General features: G+C 36.5%; 2 protein-coding genes across 5 annotated transcripts; one reads left to right on the top strand and one right to left on the bottom strand.

The window, feature by feature from the left end:
- Positions 1-10723: 10723 nt before the first annotated feature.
- On the top strand, positions 10724-15777 carry LOC107806413 (uncharacterized). 4 transcript variants are annotated; one of them, XR_012695868.1, is made up of 3 exons: positions 10724-11456; positions 12895-12985; positions 13096-15777. XR_012695868.1 is itself a non-coding variant. In XM_075223501.1 (3 exons), exons 2-3 carry the CDS (start codon positions 13946-13948, stop codon positions 14967-14969), a joined length of 654 nt encoding a protein of 217 aa, XP_075079602.1. In that variant the 5' UTR covers positions 10724-12985; positions 13096-13945; the 3' UTR covers positions 14970-15777. The 4 variants fall into 4 exon arrangements, 2 of the variants coding, with proteins under 2 accessions (XP_075079602.1, XP_075079603.1); XR_012695867.1 differs by having other exon boundaries at positions 12869-12985; XM_075223501.1 differs by having other exon boundaries at positions 10724-12985; positions 13096-14171; positions 14542-15777.
- Positions 15778-16593: 816 nt separating this feature from the next.
- On the bottom strand, positions 16594-17489 carry LOC107806412 (uncharacterized). The gene has a single exon (XM_016630565.2). The coding sequence runs from the start codon at positions 17286-17288 to the stop codon at positions 16686-16688; it is 603 nt and encodes a 200-aa protein (XP_016486051.2). The 5' UTR covers positions 17289-17489; the 3' UTR covers positions 16594-16685.
- Positions 17490-24592: the final 7103 nt, after the last annotated feature.

Genomic DNA, 24592 nt, shown 5'->3' with positions numbered 1-24592 from the left:
GCCACTCTTTAGGCCAAAAAGGCACAATTGTTGGCCCAAGTCGAATCTGCCTCCGCCGCTGTCCCTTGCTATTTGCACGAGCTCTGGCTCCATGCCGAAGCTCATCGGTACATATACAAGAGTTTGTGGGAGGCGGGCAATATTTATGAGGCCGCTTATGAAGGGGCTCGGGCGAAGGCACGAGAGGCTCGTGTTAACTGTGTCTACGATCCTGTGACACCGGAGGCCGGCGAGGATGTTGATGCTGAGAAGGAATTTCCTGGAGATGGTGAAGGGCAGGACGATAGTGATGACGCCGAGTGAAAAGTTGTTTCCTTAGTTTGTTTTTTTTGCTTTGCCTTTTTTTCTATTTTTTGTACTGGGCCAGTTTTGGCCGTGTATAATCTGCGGCCATTTACGCAACTGTCTAAATAAAAGGGGTTTTCGTCGTTGTACATCCTTTATATTTCTCTCCCTTCCCCTTGCTTTATACACATTTTTTTTTGCTTTGGCATATACTTTCGGATTTTTGTATGGTGAATTCCTGACTTTTTAGGGGAACCAATTTTAGCCGGACCGAGTAGGATTTCGTCGCATGAGTTCGAATGAAGTCTCTTCGGATTCACATATTTGGGAAAGGCTGACTTTTGACTTGTCGCTTTAAGTAGATTCATCTTTCACTTAGACGAGGTTGTATTCGGATTTGTTGTTTTGGACGAAGTCAGTCTTGACTTGAGTCATTCGAGGGGGATTGAACTGTTGTTGATTTAGGAGAAGTTGCTCTTTTCATATATATTCGAGTGAGGTCGAACTTGGGGCTTGTAGCGAAATCAAATTCTTAGTAAGTAAAAAAAAGTCTGACAACGATCGATGGCTGCAAAGGCGTTATTGAGAGTAAGACCGGGATGTTAATCCGTATAATTCGAGCGAGGTCGAACTCTTCTTTTGTGATGGCCCTTTGCCGTAGGGGTGTTATTTTGAGATAATGAGGAAATGTTTACCCATGATGATTCGAACGAGGTTGAACTCTTCTCTTCCTATTTTTTTTGCATTGGCTCTTAGCCGTGGGGTGTGATTTCGAGCTAATGTCGAAATGTTAACTCGTTATGACTCGAATGAGGTCAAATGCTTCTCGTTTTTTTTGCGATGGCTCTTGGCCGTGGGGTGTTATTTCGAGTTGATGTCGAAATGTTAACCCGTTATGATTCAAACGAGGTTGAACTCTTCTCTCTTTGTTTTGTGATGGCTCTTGGTTGTGGGGGTATTATTTCGAGCTGATGTTGAAATGTTAAACCGTTATGATTCGAACGAGGTCGAACTCTTCTCTCTTTATTTTGCAATGGCTCTTGGCTATGGGGGTGTTATTTCGAGCTGATATCAAAATGTTAACCTGTTATGATTCGAACAAGGTCGAACTCTTCTCTTTGGCAATGGCCCTTGGCCATAGGGGCGTTATTTCGAGCTAATGTCAAAATGTTAACCCATTATGATTCAAACGTGGTCGAACTCTTCTCTTTGGCGATGGACCTTGGCCGTGGGATGTTATTTCGAGCTAATGTCAAAATTTTAACCCATTATGATTCGAACAAGGTCGAACTCTTCTCTTTGGTGATGGCTCTTGGTCGTGGGGGTGTTATTTCAAGCTGATATTGAAATGTTAACCCGTTATGATTCGAACGAAGTCAAACTCTTCTCTTTTGTTATGTCATTGTCAGATTTTGGCGAATCATAGGCTACCATATTGTCGGTAGAAATTGGAGCGGATCCTGGCGTACTCGATTTTACTTTTTTTTGGAGAGTTTTGGGTGTCCCCTAGGGGAGTCCCAGTTTTGCTTAACTTTTGTGTTTCCTGGGTGAGTCCCAGTTTGCTTAATTTCTGTGTTTCCTGGGTGAGTCCTAGTTTGCTTAATTTTGTTTGCATTGGAGAGTATGATGATGGGGAGTATAAAACGTTGATGTTTCGCTAATTGGGGGGTGCCGTATGCGTTCGTTTCATGCATATATTTGGAATTTTCCTGTATCTAGTCCATTCATGGTTCGGCCTGGAGAGCTCGTCGGTAGGTAGGGTGATGAATTATACCTTGAACTTAGAGACATCCCCCTCATCGCCTCATTAAAAACTTCCCCGAGAAAACCCAATTGGGACAAACTCGGGTGAGGGAAAATGAGTACGACTTGAGGGGCGTCATTTTCAAGAAGTTGAAGTGTTTGAGATGGGTGGCATTCCAGTTGTTTTGTAGTAGTTTTCCTTCCATTGTCTCTAGTTAGAATTCTCCTTTGCTCGCTTGCCCGTGCGGCGCTTGTGTTCCTGTTTAAGCAAACAACAGAGGGTAAACCAAAATGAGATTTTCCTAACCTCGATCCAATGAGCCGGTGAACGAGGGTAGCCTTATAGTGTTGCTTGCTCTGCCTGGCGTTTAAATGGTTGATGGAATGGTGGTCTTTAGATTCGACAGCCGTATTCAACTCTCTCTTTTTAGAGGTGCCCTAGCTCCGCGTAGGTTGGGTTCGCCTTAACTGCTGTGGTGTTGAAATCGAGTTCCGGTTCATTCTCATCTGATTCGTACCCATAATAAGGGAGACATGGCGTACTTTGTTCATGGATCATCTGATGTGTGGGGGATGTGTGAGTAGGGCAGGATGTGCCCATTCTCTTACAGGATTGCACAGCAGGTGTCGTCCTCTCATGTGTGGGCTTTGCGTGGATATTGGTTGTAACTTCTGCTTTTATGCAACAGCCTGATCTGGATTAGCATGTGAGGTTTACTTACCACTCTTTCGGGTGGGTGATTACATTTTGCCGATTTTGGATCATAAGGAAACTAGGAAATTTGGCTAAAAAATCCCCACAGACGGCGCCAAATTGTTTGAACAAAAAGTTTAAACTCTCTTTTTGCCAAATCAATTATCAATAATAAAGAAGGTAAATCTTAGTCAAGCATAATTAACTTCAGATCCGAACATATACCGCGAGAAATAACGAAAGGTAGGGACATATTAGATTTATTGATGTGATAATCTTACATCAAACACAAGAGATGAGCTTACATCTGAAGAAAAGAAGAAAAGTAAGTGAAGAAGTAAAGAGGAGAAAGTGAAGCAACTGTTCATCCACCAGAGATTCTTCTTTCTTCTTCTTATTTTTTTTGTTTTTCCTCCCCTGTCTGTTATACATACATACATACATACATACATACATACATACATACATACATACATACATATATATATATATATATATATATATATATATATATATATATATATATAGTTCCTAGAACTTTTGTTCAATGGCCTTTGACCAACATGCTTTCTTGCGACTGTCCCTTTCGTCATCACTCGAACACAGTATTGACTTGACGTATGCTTTCGATGATTTGACCCCGAGGATGGCCAAGGTGTTCTTTGCTATTCCACCACCTGGGCGGGATCCCAGCTTGGTAGACCCTCTATCATTCCTATTGGGGGCAACCACTACGGTCAAACTTTCACTCATACACAATGTGCGTGTGTCTTATGGAAACTAATAGAGAACCTGATTCTCTATATAGTTTGGTGGACCCTTAAATTCTATCAATTTGTTTGTAATTAACCGATTTTAGCGTATGTGGATGTCTCAGTCTTTGTTGTTATCTTTTTTAAACTTGCGGCGGAAAAGATTAAACCGTGCAGCTTTAAACTTAATTTTTAATTAGTACATTGAATTCAGACTATTTTACTTTTACCCGCATAAGAATACAAAACTAAGCATTTAGAAATGCATTTGTGATTTTGATATATTTCCATTTTATCTTTAGTTGAACTGAAAATGTTGGTTTATATTTAGTCAACAATGGCATGCCAATTGGAAGAGTTGGTGAAAAGAGTTGGTGTGGATGCTAGGAGGAAGCTTCCTCCTTTGATGTCACCCATGACATCAAGAGGAGGTAGCTTGATGTCACAAATGGCATCAAGAGGAGGTCTTTACCTCTATAAATAGATGCACTCCTTCATTTGTAGAAACCATCCCAAAAATAATACAATACATTGTAGAGAGATAAGAGAGAAATTCTCTTACGTGTAATTTGGGAACTCTCCCCTTCCTTTGTTAAAAATAAAAAGGCAACTGTTCTCTGGTGGACGTAGGATTATTTTGATCCGAACCACATTAAATCTTGTGTTCTTTCTTTTACGTTTTCGCTAACAATTGGTATCAGAGCAACATGATTCTTTAACGATCCAAGGAGGAAGAACAAGCAAAGATGAGTTCCATGAAGTTTGAAATTGATAGATTCAGTGGAAGCAACAACTTCAATATCTGGAAGATCTAGATGATGGCGTTACTGCGGAGGAAAGGTTCAATCCATGCTATTGACGGAAAGTATCCTAAGGATATATCAGCTCCCGGCAAGGAGAAGATTGAAGGGATGCATTGAGACCAATCCAACTATCCTTTGCACCTAACGTGCTTTGTGAAGTGAGTACGGGTACCGAAGAGACGACCAAATAGTTATGGGAAAAGCTAGAAGGGCTATACCAAGACCGATCAGTGACAACAAGGATGTTGTTACAACGACATCTTCACATATTTAAGATGGGGTCAAGTACTTCGTTACAAGATCATTTAGATGCATTCAATAAACTTATCATAGACTTACAGATTGCAGGAATTAAAAAGGAGGAGGAGACGCTTGCATGTGCTTTGCTATTTTCACATATTCAATGATGTATAGCAAGGAGCCTATCAAGCTTGAGCAAGTGTGGCAGGCACTTAACTCTAGTGATGTGCAGAGGAACATTGAAGAAGATAGAGATGACCAGGCAAGTGGGCTCTTTGTGAGAGGCCGGACTAGCCAATAGGGAAAGAGAAAATCAAAGCACAGATCAAAGTCTCGTGAGAACTAAAAGAATACAGAGTGTTGGGGTTGTGGCAAGAAGGGGCACTTTGAACGAGATTGTCCAATGTCAAAGTCCAAGGAAAAGGCGAGTGCATTTACAGTTGAACAGGTACATGATTTTGATAATGATTATGTACTAACAACATCATGTAATAATAATAGTAGTTATGGAAACAAATGGTTGTTAGACTTTGCTTGTACTCTGCATATGACGTTCCGAAAAGACTGATTTAGCAGCTATGAGAAAAGTGGAGGAACCGTAGTAATGGGCAATAATGCAACTTGTGCAATAGTTGGCATTGGCTTAGTTCCGGTTCGCTGCCATGATGGAGTCTTAAGGACTATTACACAAGTCCGTCATGTTCCTGATCTGAAGAAGAATTTGATCTCCCTGAGTACTCTGGATGAACAAGGCTACAGGTACATAAGCGAAGCAGGAACTATAAAGGTGACTAAAGGTTCTTTAGTCATGCTGAAAGGCAAGCTGGAGAACGGCCTTTACACATTGGCGGGAAGCACCATTGTTGGCTCTGCAAATTCATCTACAGTGCAGTTATCTAATTATGACAAGGCAAGACTATGGCACATGAGACTAGGTTATATGAACGCACGTGGACTGGAGATGTTAAGCAATCGTAACCTTTTGGAAGGTAAGAAGATCAGCACACTTGACTTCTGTGAGCACTGCGTTCTAGGGAAGCAGAAGAAGGTCAGCTTTAGCACTGGCAAACACAAGACAAGAGGAATGCTAGATTACATCCATTCAGATTTATGGGGTCCCTCTAAACTTCCATCGAAGGGCAGAAAGAGGTATCTTCTCACTTTTATTGATGATTTCTCACGAAAGGTTTGGGTGCATTTTTTGAAGGAAAAAGTGATGCTTTTAAAACATTTAAAGAGTGGAGGATTTTGGTTGAAAATCAAATGGAGAGGAAAATCAAGTATCTTCGCACAGACAATGGCTTGGAGTTTTTGCAATGAAGAGTTTAATGAATTCTGCAAGGTTTATGGGATCTCAAGACATAGGACTATCAGGCATACCCCACAGCAGAATGGAGTTGCCGAGAGAATGAACATAACTCTTCTTAAAAAGGCTCGTTGTATGCTCCTACAAGCCAAAATGTCCAAAGTATTTTGGGCTAAATCAGTTCACACTGCTGCTCATATTGTCAATCGATCTCCAGCATCGGCAATTGACTTTAAGACTCCGAATGAGATATGGTCAGGTGAACCCTCTAACTATTCATACTTACGAGTATTTGGATGTCCAGCTTATTATCACGTTAATGAAGGAAAGCTTGAACCAAGGGATAAGAAGGCCATATTCGTAGGGTATGTGGATGGAGTAAAATGGTACAAACTTTGGTGTTTGTCTTTACTCAAATTTATAGTTAGTATAGATTTCACCTTCGATGCATCCTCTATACTTGATCCCCGTAAAGTTTCAGTGTAGTTTTCAGGAAACAAGAACGATGAGTAGGTGGAGCTTCCGATGGAGCTTGCCAAGGAAAAGGATCAAGAGACTCAGGTTAAAGATGAGTCAGAAGTTGTAGACCTTGAAGAACTTGCTGTCAATGAACCATACACAATTGTGAAGGGGAGGGAGAAGAGGCAGACATGAGAACCGAAATGCCTTATAGATCAAGCAAACTTGATTGCATATGCGTTCGTAGCTGCACAAGAAGAGATTAAGGATCTGGAGCCCTCCTCGTATATTGAAGCAACTTCTTGCAAGGATGTTGTATAATGTCGGTTAGCCATGACTGAAGAGATGGAGTCTCTTCACAAGAATCAGACATGGGTCTTAGTGAAAAGACAAAAGGGGAAGAGGACAGTTGGATGCAAGTGGGTCTATCAAAAGAAAGAGGTAATTCCTGAAGTGGAAGATGCTAGGTTCAAGGCGAGATTGGTTGTAAAAGGTTTCAGTCAGAAAGAGGGAATTGACTACAATGAGATTTTCTCTCCAGTCGTGAAGCATAGTTCAATTGGCATGCTACTAGCATTGGTTGCCCAATTTGACTTGGAGCATCAGCAGCTTGATGTCAAAACTACTTTCTTACACGGTGATCTAGAAGAGACAATCTATATGGATCAACCTGAATGTTTCCTATTTGAGGGAAAAGAAGATCACGTTTGCCAACTAAAGAAGTCTTTGTATGGTTTGAAGCAATCCCCTAGACAGTGGTACAAGAGGTTTGATGCATTCATGACTATATATGAATTCTCAAGGAGTGCATTTGATAGCTGTGTGTATCACAAGAAGATGTCTGGTAACTCAATGATTTATTTACTGTTGTATGTTGATGATATGCTTATTGCTACTAACAACATTACAGAGATAACTGCTTTGAAGAAACTGTTGAGTAAGAAATTTGATATGAAGGATTTAGGAGCTGTAAAGAAAATCTTTAGTATGGATATTTCAAGAGAAGACAGTGTTGTACATCTTTCTCAGAAGAGGTATATTGAAAGGGTTCTCGAGAGATTCAATATGCATGCGTGCAAGCCTGTAAGTACACCATTAGCTCCTCATTTTAAACTTTCAGAGTTACAAATGCCTCAGTTCGAGGATGAGGTGGAGCATATGTCAAAGATTCCTTATGCCAGTGCAGTCGGTAGCATTATGTATGCTATGGTATGCACACGTCCAGATATTGCTCAATCTGTAAGTGTGGTAAGTAGATACATGTCCAGCCCAGGAAAGAGGCATTGGGAAGCTGTCAAGTGGATATTGAGATATCTCAAAGGAGCTTCTGGTGTTGGTATGACCTTTCGAAAAAGTGGTAGAGGTATTTCAATTCTCGGTTATGTAGATTCTGACTATGCAGGAGATCTTGACAGAAGAAGGTCCACAACTGGATACATCTTTACCCTCGTTGGCAGTGTCATTAGTTGGAAGTCGACTCTGCAATCGATTGTCGCTTTATCTACGACAGAAGCAGAATACATGGCAGCAGCGGAGGCGGTGAAGGAAGCTATCTGGTTGAAAGGTTTAGTAGCGGAATTGAGTTTGGTTAAGCTGGAATCAACTCTTAGATGTGATAGTCAGAGTGCTATTCATCTAATGAAAAATCAGAGATTTCATGAGCGCACTAAACACATTGATGTCAAATTTCATTTTATTCGAGATGTTGTTGAAGAGGGAACTATCAAGGTCGTGAAGGTTATCACAGACGATAATGCTGCAGACATGTTGACCAAGATAGTCCCGCTCGCTAAGTTTGCACACTGCAAGGACTTGGCGGGGGTGTGCATCAACTGATGCAACTCCGAAGAGAATAGTTATTAGGTGGAGGTGTTATGTTCAACAATGGTTTGATTCTTCTTGTTTCTTACAACGGGGTTGCCCAGTAAGCTTAGAAGTTTTGGCCAGAGTTGTTCACACGCACGCTCGAAAGGCAAACCAAGGTGGAGATTAAAAGTGTTGGTTTATGTTTAGTCAACAATGGCATGCCAATTGGAAGAGTTGGTGTGGATGCTAGGAGGATGCTTCCTTCTTTGATGTCACCCATGACATCAAGAGGAGGTAGTTTGATGTCACCAATGACATCAAGAGGAGGTCTTTACCTCTATAAATAGATGCACTCCTTCATTTGTAGAAACCATCCCAAAAATAATACAATACATTGTAGTGAGTAGAGAGTTAAGAGAGAAATTCTCTTAAGTGTAATTGGGAACTCTCCCCTTCCTTTGTTAATAATAAAAAGGCAACTGTTCTCTGGTGGACGTAGGATTATTTTGATCCGAACCACGTTAAATCTTGTGTTCTTTCTTTTACGTTTCCGCTAATACCAAGTATGAACGAAAAGAAAAACAAGTACACTATTCAATGAAGGTATGTAAAAAATTCGTCTCTCATTAATTAATCTTATATTCATCTTTTAGTTCAATGATTGAAGAACCAATTACCGATCAAGTGTAGTTAGTTGTTTTATTTTATTTTAATTTTTTAACACATTGAATAGCCACAGAGATTTTAGAAAATATCCGCCAACAAACTACTATGTAGTACTATTTTCTTATGAAAAACAAAGTGTAAGTAGACTATGGGATTACAAGATGATACGAGGATCACGCTAGCCATTCATCGAAGTACATAGTTACTTCTTAATTTATGATGATTTACAAGTGATGATGTTGCGCATTGATGAAAAATAGGAAAATACTTGTAAGTTCAACATATGAAAAATTAAATGAAGAGTAAATGTTGATCCAACAAGCTACAACACCACCAACGAAAACTCCTGAAATGAAATGCGAAAACTATAGTAGGATCTGTCAATGTGTGTAATATTATTATTTCTATAACGACTGATTTAGAAAGTCTTAATTGTTTCAACGGATACTAATTACACCTTACAATAATTAAGGGCAACTCAACAGATTTAGTAGCCTATATTAAGGATACTAGTCTCTATGTTTGATTCTCATATTTATGAAAAATAATTACTTAATACTTTTATAAAATTTGCTTAAAAGGTAAAAGAAGTTTGAGCACATATATATTTTATTTTTTAAAATTATAATACTACCAAGTTCTCGTTATTAAATATTCCATGGTATCAGGTATCTCCAAATTTTAAGGCACTTCTATTTGTTTTATCCAAAAATAAAAAATAAACTTATATTTAAAAGCATATCTATTTTATGATTAGTTTTCTTCCATCCATAAAGTTCCTCAAAATCTAAGTCCTATTATAATGAAATTAACAACTAATAAGATCAAGTAATCCCAAAAGTAAGTCCTTTGTTTTAATTTTTTTTTTTCAATGGAATTTGTCTTAGGGAAAGTACTTTATGACAAAACAACAAATTTCAATTCTTTCACAATAAAATTCCAAATTACCAATAAATTGTTAACATAGCAATGATTTACCAAGTTGCTAGACAAAAAAGGATATTTAAAAGCAAACAGAATCTAATTCTTTATAGTAGTTATTAGCATGTACATATAGTTCTTTAACGCAATCCTAAGTTTTTTGAGTACCAAATCAATTTTCAAAAGCAGTTCTTATTTGGGCTTTTTCCGTTGCTTTGATAAAAAAAATTCAACTGCTTAATTTGTTAGCAATATAGTTAATGTAAAAAATATAGAATTCTTACGTATGAAACAGGATATGACTATTGTTGAATTTAGTACATTGCTGATTCACCAAAGTTAAATTAGGTAAGTTTAAATATAACAATTTTATCCGACATTCAATAACAGTTGATCAATATTTTGAGAATAGCTTTGTATATAAATTTTTTAGACTATAAAAATTCAATAATAGATGAAATTGTATATTCTAATAGACAATGAAATTTATGTTTGTCTTGCACTTCATATTTCTTTTTCGAATCAAGCAAGTGCCAATTCTTTGCGGTTCATAATTGTCATCTATGGTATAATTGGTAAAGTTTTGTATATTACTTATCATACCATTGTAGTGTCTATAGCCTTGTGATTTTCAAATTATGTGGAAGCAAAAAAAATCATGGACAGTAAAAGCTCAGAATAGGTCTCTCTTTTTTTATTAACTGCGTTTGAAAATCTATCTCATTCCTTTTGATAGATGATAGTCCTAATTCTTATTTGAAAATACATAATTTATTAGACATATTTTCAGTTGAAACAGGAGTACTTGATTAAAGTGGTTCTTTTTAATAAAATAAAATAAATAGGGTAACAATAACGTGCAATTTGATACAGACTCTGGGATAACTTCCTATTTAATAGAACTCTTTATTGTAATGATAATTATGGCCTTCACCAGTAGAATTAAACTTCAATTGTTCAAGGATATTTTTGTATACCAACATTATTATTCGTGTTTTTATAATAATATAGATAGATAGATATAGATGTATTGCATAACTTATCCTTATCCGTTTAGATATCAAATGCACTAAGGCTCATTCTTAAGATCTTCCGGTCTATGCTGCCTAATGGCGCAACTATCCACCATTTTTTTGCCGACGCCCCATGGATTCTGAAGGAAAATCTACCCAATCTTCCTCACCTTTGATTCCAACTACCAATTCTGCTAATTAATATTAATATTAATATTAAGGCTCAGATAATAAACCCAATCCCCTCATTCACTGTCCCTTCTCAACCAAACACAAGTCCATCTTCTCAGTCATCCTTAATTAATATTACGCCCTCACTTCAAGCCTCCATTAAACTCATGTCATTGAATTATCAAACTTGGTATTCACAATGGCGATCCGTTCTTATTGGATATGGATTCACACAGTTTGTTACAACATAACCATCTACACAGCAAATTCGATCTGACTATTGGTATCGTCAAGATCAATTGTTAAGAAGTGCGATTATTGCTTCTCTTTCTAAAGAAGTTCTTTCACTTGTGAATGCTGCTGAAACTTCATATGATGTATGGACTGCTTTGCATACTATGTATGCTCGTCCCTCTCGATGTCGTATTCTTAGCCTTAAAGAATCTTTGTCTCGGGCAACCAAGGGCTCTCAATCTATGACTTCCTACCTTGAGCATATTAAGCAATTGGTCACACCTCTTAATTCTACTGGTGCAAATTTGACTTTGGATGATGTGACATTACATGCTTTGCAGGGTCTTCCTCCTGAATAGAGAGGTATTTCTGATTCAATTCGCACTCGAGATACACCACTTTCTTTTGATGAGTTGCATGAGATGTTATGTGATTATGAACAATATATCCAGCGTGATCAAGGTCTTCTTGCTACTCCATTGACTGCTAATATTGCTACTCTCAATTCTTTTACCTCTAGGGATAACATAACTTCCAAGTCCTATGTGTTGGGATATAATATTAACCGTACGGTTTAGACATAGTATTATATTTTATTCTTTATGGAACAATTGTTTATTTAATTTATTCAATTCAATAAAGTACTATTTTAAATAAATCATTTGTTACATGTGTGTCTTTTTAGTTATGTAGTAGACAATTTAGTGTATGGAGTCTTAGCTCGTGCACAGAAGATTAAATTGTTGGTTCTCATAATTAATAAACTATGTTCACAATCAAAGATATTATTTGACAAAATATCTTGATGATAGTAGACAATTTAGTGTATGGAGTCTTAGCTCGTGCACAGAAGATTAAATTGTTGGTTCTCATAATTAATAAACTATGTTCACAATCAAAGATATTATTGGACAAAATATCTTGATGATTGTAGCACAAGATTATCGTATAATTTTGTCTTGATTATGGGAGTAGTTTTACTTCAACTTTTTGTGCTAGTATACTCAGTGTATATTGAACGGATCAAGTAGAGAAAAGATGTTTTTGTACTGAATATATAAAACATTCTCTCTAATTCATTAAATGAGCTTATACTCCTAATCTTGATATAATTATTATGATCAATGTAATTTGTTTATTATTTTGATTTATCAAAAGGTACGACTCTATTTAGAGTTAGTATATGCCTAATAGATTGGACAATAACGAATAACATTTGTGAATAATATTTAGTTGATAGAATCCATGACTCGGTTTTGGGTTTGATGATACCCCTTTATATAAGCTTACAAGTTTTCATGTGAAAACTCGGCCGGTGGATTTTGTATCCGTCACATGAAATAGTTTAAGCGGAATTATAAAGTATTTAATTTGTTAATTGAATTAAATTTTCAGTGATTTAATTTAATTAACCGGTATTTGAAATCTTAACATGGGGAGTTAAAATAAGTGTTAATGAATTTTCGAAATTCATATTGAGGAGTTCAATTGCAGTTTTTTAGTGGAATAAATTGCAATTAATTATAATAAGAATTAATTCATGCTAATTTCGAATTAATACTATAATTAGTAGCCTCTTATTATTTCTGTGGTCCCTGCTATACCTAGTAAAAACCTGGACAGACTTGGGTAAAAAGTAGCTTGGGAGAAAAGTTATCCTTTTGAGTTAGAGTAGGATTCTACTTGCAGATCCTACACGTTTTTGAGCCCCTATTGTGGCTTAATTTCGGGTTTATTAAAGGAAGACTAGTTTCACCTAATAACTTACCTTTCAGTTGTATTGTTCTTGCCCACCCAATAGCAAAATCGTCCAAGGTTTTACTAGGCAAATAGCAGAAGACTGCAGCCCTGGATTCTTGCTGCTTGGAAGGTTTGTGCAACTACTTCAAGAGGTTAGTGCTTCTAATCTCGTTATTATTGCATTATCTAGTTCACATGTATTTGATGTCTGGTTTGTATGCTTGCTTCCGCTGCGTATGTTCTAACACTATGGTAATACCAGATCATACCAGAAGAATAACACTGGATCATATCAAAAGAATAATTCCAAGCCCCAGATGATCTGTCAATATTATGATAAACCAGGACATGTTGTCAAGCAATACAGAAAATTGAAGAATGCATTCCCTTGGCTAGCATCTTCCTCCATGGTTGATTCCGTTGATCCCAAGCCAATGGCCAATGTTGCAAATGCAACAGCTATGGGTAATTCAAATTGGCTACTTGACTCGGGTGCTTCTCATCACATTACGAGTGATCTAGAAAACCTTTCTCTTCACTCGGATTATACTGGTGATGATGTTATGATTGGCGATGGAAATAATTTAAAAGTCACACACTTTGGCTCTTCTCATCTTCCTACTCCTAAATGTCCTTTATATCTTTCCGATGTTCTTTGTGTTCCACAGATAAAGAAAAATCTACTTTCTGTTTATCAACTATGCAAAACGAATAATGTTTCTGTAGAATTCTCACCTTTTTCATATGTTGTGAAGGCCACCCAGTCCTGCATCCTCATACAACTGCTCTCATCCTCGGGCTCTTCATACTCAACTTTCTTCTGCTACAGCTTGGCACAATCGACTTGGTCATCCGTCTTCTCCTGTTTTAAGTCGCATTTTAAGTTCTTTAAATGTCTCTCCTAGAGTAGTCTCTTCCAAATTCTTTTGCAATTCTTGTAAATGCAATAAAATGCACAAATCTCCATTTGGTGTTTCATCAGTAAAATCATATTCTCTATTAGAATTTGTATATCTGATGTTTGGGGCCCTGCCCCTGTTTCCTCTATAGATGGTTTTCGATATTACATTATTTTTGTCGATCATTTTACCAAGTATATTTGGCTGTATCCAATGAAAAAGAAGTCTGATGTCTCTATTATATTTCCTAAATTCAAGGCTCTTGTTGAAAAGTTTTTCGCAACACCCATTGTCACTCTTTACTCAGATAATGGTGGTGAATATATTTATTTAAGAGACTTCTTCACCTCTCATGGCATTTCTCATTTTCTTACACCACCATATACACCGGAATACAATGGGACGGCAGAACGAAGACACTGTCATATAGTTGAAACCGGTATTACTTTACTTCATTTAGCTAAGCTACTGTTATCCTTTTGGTCTTATGCATTTCAGACTGTAGTGTATCTTATTAACAGACTTCCCACACTATTGCTTCATAATGATTCATCATACTTCCGTTTGTGCTCCAAATTATCATAAATTTTGGGTATTTGGTTGTCTTTGTTATCCCTGGTTGCGTCCTTATTCTCAAAATAAATTTGAGCCTCTATCTTCACCATGTATTTTCCTTGGATACTCTACAAATCAAAGTGCCTATATATGCTATGATCTTCAAAAGCACAAGATATATGTTTTCCGTCGTGTCAACTTTGTTGAGCATGAGTCTCCTTATTCTAAATCTCTTGTAATTGACAATCTTGTAGCTGATAACACTGTTCTCACTTGGGCTCCTCATTACATTATCCCATTGCCCACTGGCTCTACCAACTCTATGGCTCCTCCCAGTACTGGTGCATCTTCATCTCTTACTCCTTCATCATGTAAGGCTTTGGGAACTTCAAACAGTTATCAAGGTACAACTTCTCTTAGTTCTTCTTCTATTCTGTCTCCTGCTTCACCAGATTCATCAAGTGTACAGGAACATAGATCTCTTGCAGTAACAACTGTGGAACCAATGTCTCTATCCGATCCTATCTCCACTCACTCAATGCCGTCTTCATTGCCAATCTTTTCACCATTGGCATCAACTGGAACACCCGAACACATGGAAATTTCTGTTTCACCGGCTTTATCAACTGCTCCCCCTCCACCTCCTTCACAAAATTCTCATCACATGGTTACACGTTCATAGAACAATATACATAAGCCTCTCACCCAACTTTGTCTTTTGGCATTTGTAAATGCGTCTGGCCATCCTAATTTGCCTACACTTAAAAGTGAACCAAAGAGTGTGACTAATGCTCTTCAGGATGCTGATTGGTATGCTGCGATGCTTGCTGAGATCGCTGCTTTGAAAAACCAAGGCACTTGGACCCTTGTTCCTCGTCCCCCCGGTAAGAATATAGTTGGATCTAAATGGATATTCTGAGTGAAGCAAAATGCTGATGGCAGTCTTGACAAATGCAAGGCCCGTTTGGTTGCTCAAGGTTTCGCTCAACGGCCAGGTATTGATTATATTGAGACTTTCTCATCTGTTGCGAAACACACCACTGTTCGGGTCATTCTCTCTATTGCTGTCTCTCAAGGTTCGGTACTTTGTCAATTGGATGCTAACAATGCCTTCTTGCACGTTACCTTAACTGAAGAGGTATATATGGTACAACCTAAAGGGTTTATTGATACAAGTAGGCCAGATTATGTCTGTAAACTACACAAATCATTGTACGGTCTCAAGCAAGCCTCTCACGCTCGGTATTAAGAGTTGTCCGATTATTTATTAAGTTTGGGTTTCCAGGTGTGCTCCTCTGATAATTGCTTATTAATTTTCTCTGTTGCTGGGGTTGTTTTATACCTCATTGTCTATGTGGACGAAATGTGCCACTTTATGTAACGACCGATTTGGTGTGGTCGCGTCGTTACCTTGTCTTTTTCTCTCAATCTCACCCTTTATTATTATTAAATTATTTTATTTTATCATTTACCCTACCTTTTTATATAGTAATTTTACCTTGTATCATATTTTTTCTTTATAATATTGCAAGTTTATTGTTCATATTGCTGGTGCGTAATATAATGAAATGATGACAAACAACATAATCTATCCAAACATTGTATTTATCAAATGATACAGTACAATACAATACAGTACAATACGATACATTATGAAACGATGCATAACAATCATCCAAACAAGCTATAAATAAAACAATATTGTTCATTGATTATTTAGAGGAGAATCAGGAGTAGGAGTCTCGGACTTCGATGAAATATAAGAAGAGCCTTGCTTTCAGATTTTTTTTCTTCCAGCATCGACATCTTTAAACTTCTCAAAATCCTTCAACATATCTCACATATGATCAACATATTCGGATTAATATGTATAATGTATAATATTTGCTTATAATTTATATTATTTAAAAATTAAAGGTATAAAATAAGTTTATATTAAATGGTTATATAAGAAAGAAATATGAATTATATATGGGATAAATATGTAAAAAAAAAAAAGGATTTGTTTTCTTAAAGAAAATAATATACTAATATAGAAGAAAGAGAAGAATATAAAGGAATATTTTTTTTTTGATGCAAAAAGTAGTGTAATGGATTGGAGTTAATTAACTTCACCATTTTGATGTTTACACCATTTTGGTGTAAAATAATGGTGCTAAGGGTCGGAGATGATCACAGCTTGGGTGCTGGTATGTGTGTATGTGCATTTGCGACTGAAGTAGAGAACAAACTCATAAAGCTTATCCAATACTTCAGCGTTTGCATTATCAAGATTGAAGTATTACGAACATTTTGACTAGAACAAATGTACAACTTTAGTTTTCATATATTGCAAATTCCCAACTAAATACACCTATAGGCTATAGTAACCTACTACCATTGATTCTTTTCTATAAATCTACCAAGTACTACCTACGCCAACTGAGAAAGCGGTGGTTTCCGCCTTCCTCCGCCGTCTACAACCGTCCCACAACCTAACTACGTTGCCGTCAATTACTTTCATGTCCTGGCATCTATACCAACCCATTTCCCCATTTCTCATTTTCAATAAATTTTCCCAATTCTCAAACCACATTTCAACGGCGCCGTCTTCTCCGTCCTGATCACCGTCGTCTCCATCGACGTCACATTCTTCGCCGTCATCTTGCTTAAAATACACCGTTAGTTTCCCTTTTGTTCCTTCTTCTTTGTTCATAGAAACACCAGGGTACATCTCAGTAGTAACTGTTGAAGAAGGTTCTTTTGCTACCCTCTCAACCTGCGGTGATGATGAACATGATGGTACCGAGGTTGGCGGCGGTGGAGATGGAGATGGGGCACCGGAAAAGTCGCCACGTGGCTCCGGTAAGGGCAAAGTTGAAGAAGTTTTGATCCTCCAGAAGCTAACGGCGGCGGTAATAACGGCGACCCATGCCCAAACATTGTTGACGACAGTTAAGAAACCGAAGCTCAAGTAATTAAAAGCAAGAGCTTCGAGCGGATATTCCAATATTGTATTCATGTCTTTAACAAGGAGACTATAGCTAGAGTTGTTTTCGTTTTCTCTCTATGATAATGCAGAAAGTGGAGCGTAAAGAAGGGATTATATATATGGAAGTTGGGGGTGATGAACGTGAGCTAGCCGTGAAATAATTAAGGGAACAGTAAGAAGCATCTGAGATTAGATGCTGGGAATCGTGACCGAAGATGCTACTGAAAGATCCAAATTCCTATGGCTGTTGCTACATGTACCACGGGGTGGCAAACGGCCGCGTAAAAAATGAGTAATGTAAAAAACGGATAAATTATCAGACCCACCCATATTGAATATGAGCACTTTTGAAAAGATTCTCGGTCTCCCAAACTTAAGTAGCCAACCTCATTAGTTATTCATTTTCTAAGTGGATAATATAGTTCTTATCCATATTTGATCCGTTTTTAAAAAATTCATTATCCAACCTATAATTTAGTGGATAATATGGATGGATAACTATTTTTTATTCGTTTTTCCAACACCACGGATAATGAAGATATTTGGGTGCACGTGCACAGGTGGCCAAAAATTAAGTTTCATGAGTTCAAATCCATTGTATTTTAATGTTACGAGTTCTTATCTATCATTTATTACCACTTTAGTGAACTTTTTTTTTGCTTAAATTTGTACACCACGGTCAAAAAATACTAGTATAGTATATTAAGATGAACCTAGTGTTTTCAAAGTGCATCCGCCCCTGTGCACGTGTAAGGGCAGGACTCGTTGAAATGGACCAAATTGCACCAACTGACAACTAGAGACACTTGTTCAATTTGAGGATATGAATACACCCTCGTTCACTATCACTCACCGCGTTTGAGAATGTAACCACAAGATCTCATATGACGGCGCCATCTCTCCGGATTGAATTGGAATGAAAAGTACGTAGTTGCTGCTCTTATTTATCTAAAAGAAAAAAAAACAAAGGAAAAAGGAGAACAAAAGGAAAGATCACATCAAAGAGCAGTTGCGTGAGTTAATAATAAGAAATGTTTGAATTTTTAATTTGGCTTCTTTAGTTGGATATTCGCATATTTACTCTTGGATTCAATTTCACTACTCCATTTGTTTAGCCATTTATCTTAAATGGGGTTGTTGCTACCATCATTACCAATATTGTATTATAACCAATTAAGTCCATCAAGGTTCCTGGAGAATATTGAGATTTTAATTACGTAACACATGTCTACTTGAGCACACTGTTATACATAATAATAATCGAGTTAATACCCTAAAATCATCCTAAACTATTATGTTTTTTGTCAGTTTCCTACTTAAACTATCCGGTGTCCCCAAAACACCCTTGAACTATATCTAACTAGTTACTAAAAATCCCTTCGTCGATTTTTTCTAGCTATGTATGATGCATGCTCCCAATTAACTTTAAACTGTAAGTTTACAACACGTGGCTACTTATAGCCTGTTTGGCCAAGCTTCTCAAGAGGCCAAAAGTGCTTTTTTTCTCAAAAGCACTTTTTTTTCCTAACTTGAGATGCTTGAGCAAGCTTATTTGGGAAAAAAAGTGCTTTTGGGAAGAAGCAGAAGCAGAAAAAAGTAGCTTCTTTCCAAAAGCAGAAGCAGAAGCAGTTTTGGCTTTTCTTCTTACCTAAAATACCCTTAACAAAATATAGTATATACCAAAATAACCTTTAAACCTAATGCTTAGGACATTAATTTATAAATATTTCTTCTTATTTTTAGGAAAATTTTCTAATATATGGTGACTTCAGGGGTGAATGCTTTTATAATTGTTGAAGGAATTTTAATATATTTAACTTATGTTAAAAGAATTAAGTACTTTTAAATTTTATTTTCATATTTTACTTAAATAAAATGAATTATTTTTTAATTATTGCATGTAATAACAAAAATTTGAGATTATTTATTTACTTATAATATTAATTATTAAGTAAATCTATTCATGTCCTTATTCGTAATTTGACACTTAAAAGCACTTTCTAAAAAGCTTGGTCAAACACAAATTATTTCTCAAAAGTGCTTTTCATACTAATTAGCCAAACACAAATTGCTTCTCTCCAAAAGTACTTTTTTCAAAAGCACTTTTGAAAAAAGCACTTCTCAAAATAAGCTGATTTCTCTAGCTTGGCCAAACAGGCTATTAGTCAAGCATAATTTAATTATTATTTTACTTAATAATTTGAACTAATAGTCAAAAATAAAAAATGGGTAAAAGCCTTTGTTCTTCCATCTCCTCCAACAATGGTTACCCCTTCTATCAATCTAGATTTTCACCATTAACCTTTGATTTCACTGTAGTTTTTTCACGCTAACCTTTGATTTCACTATAGTTTTTGGTTTAGCCAGAGATTTGGGATTTAAAACGGCTAGGTTTTGACAAGAGAAGTTATAGAGAAATAAATAAAGAAAAAATGAAGAAGAAAGGTAATTTCAGAAGAAATAAGAGAAGAGAAAAGTTTCAAATGGAACCCATAATAATAAGGAGAAAGGAAGAAGAAAGGTAAAAAAAAAAATGAAAAAAGTGGGTAAAAATAAAGAAAAAAATCTGGAATAAAAAGAAAATAGAAAGGAAAAAGAAATTGAATATCTTAACGCTAATTAGCCGTTAGAAGCAGGCCAGGTGGAGCCATTTTATGGATAATTTCATCTTCCACGCGCCTTTAAACGAGTTATTTCACACATTTTGCCAAAAAAGTAACGAGGGGGCTTTTAATAACTACAGAGATATCGTTCAAGGGGATTACAGGGACACCGAATAAATTAAGTAGGAAACTGACAAAACGTAATAGTTTAGGGAGATTTTAGGGTATTAACTCAATAATAATCCTGTTTTAGTATATACTTATATATATGTCATATTTGAGTGATCCAATGCTGTTTTAAGTTTATTCAGCTGATAAATTAGAATCAGCATTGGCAGGACTTAGTTGATCAATCCAACTATATTCTGTGAAGAAACTACACGTATACTTGCAGTCATCAGACAATATTTAAAATCTTAAGTATTAATCTATTTTTGCATTACTATCTGTTTTCTCTTTAAATCTTGTGGCAGACAAGACTGGACCGTGCAGCTTTTTAACTTTATATGTAGTTAGTACATTGAATTCGGGCTGTTCTAATTTTACCCGTAACCATTCTTACTGTACTTTGAAAACAGCTTAATTATAAGAACACAGAACATGCATTAATTTAGATATGCATTGTAATGTTGATATATTTCCATGTTATCTTTGTTAAGTGTTTGTCATAATTTTCTTACCATATTTGATTTCTATTTGTTGAAGGAAAGAACAATATGTTTACCTTAATTGGATTTTTCTTCTTGTAGAAGGAAATTATAAATCTCTCATATTTAGCTAGTCCTTTTTCTGGTAAGAAAAGGTTTGGACTTCTATAAATTGAGGATCCTTCTTTCTCATTCAGTAGCCTCCACAATGTAGTCATATGGGGTTTGAGAGTCGTATTTAGGGGGAGAACTTTACGGGACAAGTGTAGTGTGTCACTTGTGTTTGCCTGTTCGTGAGGTTTTTCTCTCGATATTTTGTACTCTCTTTTTATATAGTAGATTGCCCATCTCCGTCGTGGACGTAGGTCAGTTGACCGAACCACGTTAAATGTTTGTGTCTCTTTGGTATATTTCTCTTTGTTGTCTGATTTATCGTCACTCAAGGTTTGCTTTGCTAGCTTCCGCATGACACCTTCCTTTTTCGGTCCTAACAAGTGGTATCAGAGCGAGGTTCAAACAAGTTCATCTGGCGGGTTCAGTTCTAGCTGCAACATATTTGACGATAATCATGATTTTGTCTGAGAAATTTGACTGGTGTGCTACGCACGTTGAGACAAACTTTGTGGTGGAGATTTGGAGATGCGACCTGTTGAATGCTATGTGAAGAAAGTGAATCAAGTTTATTTTGTCAGAAAATTCAGGCCAAAGGGGAGAATTGTTAGGTGTTTGCTCCACCTCCAATTGTGAAAACATATCCACTTGTGGATTTAACTTCAGAAAATACGTTAATCCAATTTGCATCCAATGTTTTATCCCTCGATATCCCTCGATCACGAAGGGATATTTGTTTATAATGCCTCATAATCTTGGGTATATTTCAGATACCCCAAAACTCGTTTCATTGTCATCCAATGTATTTGATTGGGATTATTTGTAAATAGACTCAGTTTGCTAATAGCACATACTATATCTGTTCGTGTACAATTCATAATATAAATCAAACTTTCCAATACTCTTGCATAGTCCAGTTGTGAGTCACTTTCACCTTCATTCTTTTGAATTGCATAACTCACGTCAGTTGGAGTCTTGGCAAGCTTGAAATCAAAATACTTGAACTTGTCAAGTATTTTTTCAATGTAGTGAGACAGTGATATGCTAGACCTTGTGGAGTCTTGTGAATTCTGATTCCTAGGATCATGTCAGTAACTCCTAAGTCCTTCATGTCGAATTTGCTAGCTAGCATACACTTAGCAGCATTTATATCTGTTATATTTTTGCTCATTATCAACATGTCATTAATATATAAACAAACAATGACTTCATGACCTGGAGTGTTTTTAATGTAAACACATTTGTCACACTCATTGATTTTAAACCCACTTGCCGACATTGTTTGGTCAAATTTGGTATACCATTGTTTGGGTACTTGTTTAAGTCCATAAAGCGACTTAACAAGTTTGCACACTTTATTTCTTTATCCAGAACCACAAAACCCTCAAATTATTTCATGTAAATTTCTTCCTCCAATTCTCCATTTAAGAAAGATGTTTTAACATTCATTTGATGGATTTCAAGACTATACATGACCGCCAATGTCGCTAACAACCTAATAGATGTTATTCTTGTTACTGGCGAGTAAATGTCAAAGTAACTTAGGCCTTCCTTTTGTCTATAACCTTTGATAACAAGTCTTGCCTTATATTTGTCAATAGTGCCGTCATATTTCATTTTCCTCTTAAAGATCTAATTCGAACCTAAAGGCTTATTTCCTAGAGGAAGACCACCCAATTCCTATTGAGGAAGATCAACCAATTCCTATTATGATTATCCAAAACTGATTGAATCTCACTATTGACTGCCTTTTTCCAAAATGCTGAATCAGAAGATGACATAGCTGATTTGAAAGTTTGAGGCTCATTTTCAAGCAAGAATGTTACAAAATATGCTCCAAAGGAAGTAGATGTTCTTTGACGTTTGCTACGTCTTGAATCTTCTTCACTTGATGTATTTTCCTTTTAATATTCCCGTGGTCGTTTAGCTCTTTCATTTAACGACTAGCATTCAGTTGTATATGGATAGATGCTTTTAAAGAATTTAGCATTATCTGAATCAATTACCGTATTAACATTAATTTTGAGATTATCAAATTTATGAACCAAAAACCGACATGTTTTACTGTTTATAGCATATCCAATAAAAATACAATATAATATTTTGTCCGATTTTTACCCTTTTGGGTAAAGAAACTTGTACCTTTGCTAAACACCCTCACACTTTAAAATATTTCAAGTTAGGTTTTCTTCCTTTCCATTTTTCATATAGAATAGATTGTGTTTTGCTATAAGGTATTCTACGAGTATTCGGTTAGCTGTAAGGATAGCAGCCCCCCCCCACCCACACACACACAAAAAACTGCCGTAAGTCGGAGCTTATTAATAAAAAAATTATCATTTCCTTTAATGTCCGTGTAACGACCCGGCCGGTCGTTTTAAGAATTAACGCTCCGATCCCCTATTAAATACTTTTTCCATGTTTATTTCAGCTATTATGATTTGCGGGAAGATTTGTTTTGAGTTTTGGAGTATTTTGTGACATTTAGTCCTTAAATGAGAGCTTAAGCTTTAGAATTTGGACCGTAGTCGGAGCAGTGTGAAGACGGCTTCGGAATGGAATTCCATCGATTATGTTAGCTCCGCTGGGTGATTTTGTATTTAGGGACGTGTTCAGATTGTGTTTTGGAAGTCCATAGCTTATTAAAGCTTGAAATGCCGAAAGTTAAATTTTTGAAATTTCCGGACTGATAGTAAGATTTTGATATCGGGGTCGGAATCCGATTCCGAAAGTTGGAATAGCTCCATAGTGTTGAATGTGACTTGTGTGCAAAATTTGGGGTCAATCGGACATGGTTTGGTTAGTTTCGGCATCGGTTGTAGAATTCTTGAGGTTTCGAGTTCATTAGGCTTGGATTGGAGGGTGATTCGTGGTTTTAGCGTTGTTTGATGTGATTTGAGAGTTGGACTAAGTCTGTATGATGTTTTAGGATTGGTTGGTATGTTTGGTTGAGGTCCAGAGGGCCTCGGGTGAGTTTCGGATGCTTGATGGAAGTTAAATTAGACTTAGGAATTTCTGAACTTTGCTAAACCTGTTGGTTTTGCACCTGCGGAGCTAGAAGCGGGTTGGAACTCGCAGGTACGGACTAAGGCGTATGGGCATAGGTCGCAGATGCGGCTCAGGGACCGCAGAAGCGGGAGCACATCTGCGAAGAGTGGAGCGCAGGTGCGGCTCTGGGCGTTTAATGAAATCTCGCAGGTGCAGGTCCCCAACCGCAAAAGCGGGACTGCAGATGTGGCCCCATGATCGCAAAAGCGGAAATCGCTGGGCAAATATATGAAAAATCAAGGGTTTGAGTTTGTTATATCCCATTTTAAACTGGTTAAACTAAGGTACAACATATAGACAATTTTAAATTTGATTAAAGTTAAAGAGTCACCATCTAATTAATTATGGTGAATTAGGATACCTAGTGTTGATTAAAGTAATTTAAAGTATAACTATGTTAATGATCTACATAACCTTAAGGTTCTAGGTAAGGGTTCAATTAATCTAAAGGGAAGGTTTTTAAAACACCCTTTAATATTCAATTTCAATGGTTAACCGATCAAACTTAAATTAATTAAGGCTATGTGGTACTAAGTTTAGGGCCATAGTAATGACTAAAATCCATATCTAATATCGAGCAGAATGAAATCTGCTTTTATATTTTTTTTAGAGGCTAAAGAACTTAATTTTTTTTGAGAAAAAAAAAGGGAACGATTTCTTACAAAAGTAGACTAACATCCAAAAGAAAGGCCAAAGTTAGACTAGAAGAAAAAGTGATAAAGTTCTATTGATTTACAAAATCATCTTATGACGTTAATAAAAGGAACTTTCGACTCACTTGAAATAAAAGGGAAACAATAGGTCGAAATTTTAAAGTATGCCAGAAAAATTTGTTACTGCTTCAAAGTTAATATTTGTCTCTTATTCTAACCTTGTAAAATGGCAACTAGATGAGTTAAAAAGGAAGAGTAGGTAAAAGAGTTGT

This window comes from Nicotiana tabacum, chromosome 10 (assembly GCF_000715075.1).
Source record: "Nicotiana tabacum cultivar K326 chromosome 10, ASM71507v2, whole genome shotgun sequence".
Taxonomy (NCBI): domain Eukaryota; kingdom Viridiplantae; phylum Streptophyta; class Magnoliopsida; order Solanales; family Solanaceae; genus Nicotiana; species Nicotiana tabacum.
This window is presented reverse-complemented; position numbering and strand designations above follow the sequence as displayed.